This window comes from Macrobrachium nipponense, chromosome 6 (genome assembly GCF_015104395.2).
Source record: "Macrobrachium nipponense isolate FS-2020 chromosome 6, ASM1510439v2, whole genome shotgun sequence".
NCBI classification, from domain to species: domain Eukaryota; kingdom Metazoa; phylum Arthropoda; class Malacostraca; order Decapoda; family Palaemonidae; genus Macrobrachium; species Macrobrachium nipponense.
The window spans coordinates 65,183,886-65,190,998 of record NC_061108.1 but is presented as its reverse complement, the minus strand read 5'-3'; the positions used below and the strand labels follow the sequence as shown (position 1 = coordinate 65,190,998).

At 39.6% G+C, this 7,113-nt stretch overlaps 1 protein-coding gene across 1 annotated transcript; it reads right to left on the bottom strand.

Annotated features, from left to right (window-relative positions):
* Positions 1-2,301: 2,301 nt before the first annotated feature.
* LOC135216544 (uncharacterized protein K02A2.6-like) lies at positions 2,302-6,131 on the bottom strand. Its single transcript, XM_064251919.1, has 2 exons — positions 6,050-6,131; positions 2,302-5,480 (listed from the first exon to the last, which is right to left on the bottom strand). Exons 1-2 carry the CDS (start codon positions 6,129-6,131, stop codon positions 2,302-2,304), a joined length of 3,261 nt encoding a protein of 1,086 aa, XP_064107989.1.
* Positions 6,132-7,113: the final 982 nt, after the last annotated feature.

Below are 7,113 nucleotides of genomic sequence, written 5' to 3'. Positions count from 1 at the left end.
TTGGTTCCTCTCTTCTCATTCTTTCATCAAACTGTTTTACATTGTGACGGGATCACAAACAAGCAAAGAAAGCAAGCAAAGCTCCACACAGTTACTTTAGTTACACGCAGGATGGTTGGTTCAGCAAGGAAAACAACCAAAACTCTCATATTCATGTACTCACCATCAATGGCTGACTTCACGGCTAGACGCTGTGCTGTTCACTGGAAATAGACTAGGCTAGTTGAGACACAACCACCGCCGAAAATCTCAACACAAACCAACCAATCAAATACTACATCTATACATCTCAACACCACAACAAATCACTGCTCAGACAAACACCAACAACCTTACAAGCCCACATCCAACCACAACAGCTCTTCAACAACAACACTCCACAAGTCACAAGGTCAACAACCTTCCAATATACAAGCACGACAACCTTCAAGCACCAGCACAATAACCTTCTAATAATAACTCAAAAACAACTCCAGGAAACCACAATACAACTGACCAACCATCAACACTATTTTCCAAAAAGACTGCTCCCAACTCTATGACTTCACAGACTTACTCACTTGTTATGATTCTCTGTAACTGACTACACAGACGCTTTTGTCCGCCATCAAACCATTCCTCATTTATCCATCCACCAATTACGATCTTTCTCTCTCTCTCTTGCTCACTCACTCACTCACACTCTTCGGAAAAACACATACGCACTTACCTATTATCACACAGCAACATCAAACATGAAGCACGACACATCAAACATATGAAAACATCCAAACTCTCAACCCAACAATGCTCCCACTCACCCTCAAGATGTTGTCAAATGTAACTACCATTATCACTCCTCCATATTACCTCCCCTGTTACATTTTATAACGTCTCCTTACACTCGCAACACCCACACTAAATTGCTTTCAGCAACACCCAAGGATGCTCAGATGCAGGCCCCTGGATATTGTTTGAGGACCCTCATACATTCTCTCAGTTACATCACCATTCACTTCTTCCAAACCACTTCCCGTCAAATTCCCATTATCTTCCTCACTACTACCCTCCCAAATCTCATTCACTACTTCATGGACATCTTCTAGTTCTGGTCCCAGTATCTCCCCTATTTCTGCTACCAAACCACTCAGTTCATCCATATTTCTGTCAAACTCTTCCAAAGATTTATCCATCCTATCAACTACCTCATTACCACTCGGTTTCCTTCCTACTAAGGTCTCACTTATCCCTGTTACCTCAAACCCACATACACTATACGTATCATTCATTTCCTCAAACTCATCATTATTACACGCTTTATCAACCATTTGCATCCTACCACTAACACCCTTATCATGACATTCACGGTTTTTTCTTCCACTTCCTGTCTCTACACTCTTCTGCTTTCTTCTATACTCAACCAACACTAACTGCCGATCTCCCAGACCCATTTGTTCACTGACACTCGGCTCATACTTATTCGCCCTCAACTATTCACTCATCGCATTCTCCCAAACATACTGTTGTACGTCCCTCCACTTATGGAGCTGGTTGTAGTGTGCCCTAACCTCATCCATCCCGCCACCTACTCGCAATTTCCCCAAAACATAACTCAATCCACTTGGTCCCATTTCCAAAATCTCAAAAGGCCCTTCAAATTTCTCTCTTACCTTATCCACATTCATTCTTCCTATCTCAACCACCTCTTTCAACACTACCCCCAATCTTAAAACTTTCAAACCTTTCACTCGCTTTTTTCCACAAATCCCTATCACTTCTCTGACAGACCCAACTGCGCCCTAATAATGCTTTCAAAATTCAACACATATTTACAAGAAGACATACCTATACTCTTCTGCAGTGTGGCATTATATACCCACACTGCACATCCTACATACATATCTCAATTATTGTCGCATTTACTCATCATTTGCAGAATTTCATTCATAGTTCTAACAGACCTTTCAGCCAAACCATTCGCACTGGGCATATATGGAACAGAATACACATGCACAATACCCCATTCCTTCAACATTTCTTCAAATTCCCATCCCACAAACTCAGGTCCATTATCACTCAACATTTTCGCCAGCTTACACACACACACACACATGCACACACACACAGGCAACATCACTTGACCCACTATTTGCGCAACAGTTTCACTCCTCTTATCTTTGATGGGAACCACATAAGCAAATTTACTCATGTGATCCACCATCACAATCATCCCCACATGTCCTCGGCAAAGAAACACAATCAATCACAAGCATTTCAAACGGCTCTTTCATCTACGATCACAACACAGGACTCGCATGCACACTATGATTCGACCATACCATTAGATTGGGCGTGTGTAGGGCTACTTGTCCTATGCTCGAAATCATAATCAGTTGCAAACTGTTTGAAATTCTCATTTACAAATTGGGGTCCATTATCACTAATCAATACACAGGGCAATCCATACCTAGCAAAATGAGATTTAAGTTTTCTAATCACTGTACTGGCTAATGTGTTTTCTAGGTAGTCAATTTCCCAAAAACTGCTGAAGTAATCAACAGTTATAAGATAATTATGCTTTTCAATACTCATTAGATCAACTCCAACCTTTTGCCATGGCCGATCAGCAATTTCATGATTAATTAAAGTTTCCTTTTGTTGAGCACAAGGGAATTTATTACAAATTTCACATGATAAGATGAATTGCTTTATATCAGAGTTCATTCCTGGCCAATAGATACATTCTCTGGCTCTCCGTAGACAGCCCTCAATTCCTATATGTGCTGAATGAATGACCTTAATTATCTTATGTCTGAGGTTTAATGGAATGACTATTCTATTACTCTTAAAAATTAACCCGTCTTGAACTGAGTACTCATCCTTAGTATGACTATAGGCTCTGACTACATTAGGTATCTCATCATTTCCTTCTGGCCAACCTTTTAAGATTAAGGATTTTAAAATTTGCAAAGTCTCATCCTGGTCTGTTTCATATTTAATTTCATCAAGACGCTCTTTTCTTACTGGCAAATAATCAAGCATGTTAACTTGCTCTTCACTTTCTTTATAATTATCTAATGGCAAATAAGATCTTGAGAGTGCATCAGCCACATACATTTCCTTACCTTTTTTATGTATGATTTCAACATCGTACTGTAGAATGTTAAGCAACATTCCTTGCAGTCGCTTGGGAGCATTACACAAGGGTTTCAAAACAATACTAGCAATAGGTTTGTGATCACTCTCAACAATTATTTTACGACCATAGACATACTCATGAAATTTTCTAAGACTAAAAACAATAGCAAGTGTTTCCTTTTCAATTTGTGCGTACCTTTTTTCGGTTTCTGATAAAGCACGGCTAGCAAAAGCAATTGGTTTACCACACTGTAACAATACTGAACCTAGCCCATTTTGCGAAGCGTCACACTGTATGACAAGGTCTAAGTTTGGGTCATAGTACTGCAGTATTGGGGCATTAGTGATTAGCCTTTTTGACTCAATGAAAGCTTTTTCTTGTTTTTCTGTCCAATTCCATTCGGTATTTTGAGGAGTTAATTTTCTTATTGGTTCTAACACCTCAGATAAATTAGGAAGGAATTTACTTAAGTAATTAACCATACCTGTAAACTCTTTAACACCAGTTACATCAGTAGGTGGTTTCATATTAAGGATAGCTTCCACCTTTTTAGGGTCCGGCATGAAACCTTTACTTGTGATTTTATGACCTAAGAAAGTGATTTCAGATTTTCTTAATACGGCCTTAGACTTATTAAGTTTTATACCCTTAGCCTGGCACCTTTCCAAAAATTTGATTATCTTACTATCATGGTCTTTAACAGCTTCCTCATACGTTTCACCTACACCATAAACTATAACATCGTCAGCAATACATACAACACCATCAAGATTCTCAAGATTCAAGAGTAACTGTTTTTGGAAAATCTCACCACTAACATTTAAACCGAATGGTAGTCTGAGCCACCTGTAGCGACCAAAAGGGGTTTGAAAAGTGGTTAAAAAACTAGATTTTTCATCAAGAACACAATGCCAATACCCATTGACCAAATCAAAAAATGAAAAAACCTTTGCCTTTGACAGTTGGGGTAGAATATCATCAATTACAGGGGTAGGAAGATGTTCCCTTTTCAGAGACTTGTTTAAAGCTTGTGGATCAATACAAATTCTTAAATCCTTATTTTCCTTTTCAGCTACAACCATCCGACTCACCCAGTCAGTAGGTTGGTCAACTTTAGCTATTATTTTATGTTTTTCCATTTCATTTATTTTCTTACATACTCTGTTTTTAAGGTTAATTGGAACTCTGCATTTAGGAATCACTACTGGTTCTGCATTTGTGTCAATGGTTAGTCTAACAACATTTTGGAATGTACCCACATCAGTATTAAATACATTGTCATATTTATCAAGTACATCTTTAGTTGCAGAAATATTTTCATAATTAACTGTAATAAGTCCCATTTGCTCTGATGTTCTTTTACTTAATAATGGAGGGTATTTACAATCAACAACCAAAAATTCAAGGTTATATTTCTTCCTATTCTTGCAATTTCTAATTACTAACCTGCACTTTCCCTTAGGTCTAACTGTGTCTAAAGTCCACACTTCTAGGGTAGTGTCACAAGGCTTTAAATTGACATTAGGAATTAAATATTGAGGAATTACATTTACGCTAGCTCCACAATCTACTTGAAATTTGATTATTTTACCATTAACTTCAAAATCAGCTTCAATTAGCTTATCCTTTTTACTAGACACTTTAAGCAAATATTCACATTCAGATTCATCTGAACTACTCACATCAAAGTCATTGTCATTACCTGATACATAATTTATTTTCCTACTTTTACATTTAACAGCATAATGATTATATTTACCACATTTTGTACATTTCTTACCATGAGCTGGACACTTTTCCTTACGCCATTCATGTTTTTCCCCACAAAATTTGCAAGGGCGCAACTTATTTGTAGGAATACTGGGTCTACTGGACTTAGGCCTACCTTCATTATTTTCATGCCTAGGCCTACCATCATGGTCTGCGTCGTGTCTGCTACCAGTAGTCTTCTCCCTTCTAGGCTTTTCTCTCACTTTGGCCACACTGTCATTGGTCTGGCGAGGAGTAGACTTGATGACGTCCATCTGCCTTTTGCTTGCTTGAAAGGCCACACACAAATCCAATGTCTTCTCAAGGGTAAGGTCTTCAACTTCAAATAACTTCTGACGAAGTTTGTCCTCAGTACATCCAAACACCACTTGGTCCCTCAGCTGCTTGTCTCGTTGGTTACCATAGTTGCAGTCCTTCACAAGAATTTTCAATCTGGTAACATAGGCTTCCAATGTTTCGTTTGTTTCCTGCATACATCTTCGAAACTTGTACCTTGCTACAAGTTCATTCTTGCGCGGAGAAAAATAGACGTCAAATTTCGCCAAAACATCCTTCAACACATTGGCTGGATTAGGGTCACCGGTTGCTGGGACTGGAAATTCTGTAGAAGTTCTTCACCTCCAATGTTTAAAAGTAGGGCCACCTTAGTCTCTTCAGGTTTATTGTCCGTCTCAGAGGCAAGTAGATAAATCTCGAACCGTTGCTTAAAAGACTTCCATTCACGTTCGTTGTCGGCCCCTAGGCTAGCAGTGAATTTTGCTGGGGCTACAAGTCCTTCCGTCGACGAAGCCATGTTTGCCGGTCGGGAACACTCAGTATTTTAGGCTTATACACGAAATCTAAAAGGCCTATACTGCATAATACTTGCTTAGTGAGTTCTAGATGTCATTTTTAATCTCGCCGCTGATCACCATGTCTCGATGTCGTGCATTGGAGGTGATATTCATGATATAAACTCACGTGTTACTGCTTAACTTTATTGTAATGAGCGGGGTTACAGCAACAACAACACACGCCGACATCTGGCGGTGGCATCAGGAATCATGGAACTGTTGGTAGCGTTCTCAACAATACAATTATCATAATTACTGAATAATTATTAATAATATAACAATTCTCCCATACTAAACTTACTCACATCAGCATACAACTCAAGCTTACTTGCATCCTCACTATAGTCTTGAAAAGCCAAGGTGACATCTCTAGCGGCCTCCTCTTTCAATCTCTCAAATCCTCCCACCATTTGTTCATCCCACCTCAGCTGAATACAATTTTTCTTCCCTGTCCATTCAGTCAATGGCTTCCCTATACCCAAACAATCCCTAACAAACTTCCTCCTGAACTCAATCAAACCCAAAAAACCCTCAACTCACACACGGACTGGGGACGTGGAAACTCCCTTACTTTTTCCACAAATTTTTCACTCTTCCTTATGGCACTTGCACTCACCTTATGACCGAGAAATTCCACTTCCCCAGCCAACCACGTACATTTCTCTAGCTTCACTTTCACTCCAACCTCTTCCAAACGTTCTAACACCTTCTCAAGCAGTTCCAATTCTCCTCAACAGTTTCACTCACAATCAAAACATCATCTATAAACACAGTCACCTTCCTTCTATCAAAACCAGCCAAAACTACATTCATCGCCCTCTGGAAGGCAGCAGGAACTTTAGCCAACCCAAAACTTAACTGCTTGAATCAATAGTTACAGCTACCACCCGAGAAAGCCGTAACATACCTGCTCCCTTCCTTAAGAGGCATCTAGTAATAGCCCCTTACCAAATCTAATTTTGTGAATACTCTCATCCCATGCATCTTATACACACAATCAGACACCATATTCATCAGGAATCGCTCCTGCACAGTCACTTCATTTACCCTTCCGTAATCCACACACATCCTCAAACTTCCATCTGGCTTATGTACTGGGACTATGGGACTATTCCAAGCACTCTCGCTTCTCTCGATCACTCCCACTCTCTGAAGTTCCTCACACTGTTCCTCAATTTGTCGGGTAATAGGTGCAGAAAACTGTCGGGGACGCTGATATATGGGGTTATTGTCTTCCAAAACTATCTTGAATTCGGGAAGCTTAGATCCCCCAAAATCCTCGTCACCACGACTCAATACACCCCGCCTATTCCACAACATCTGCATCAACCGCTTTCTCTCGTCGTCACCAACATTTTCATACACCTTAATTCTTTCTCTCAACTCATCATA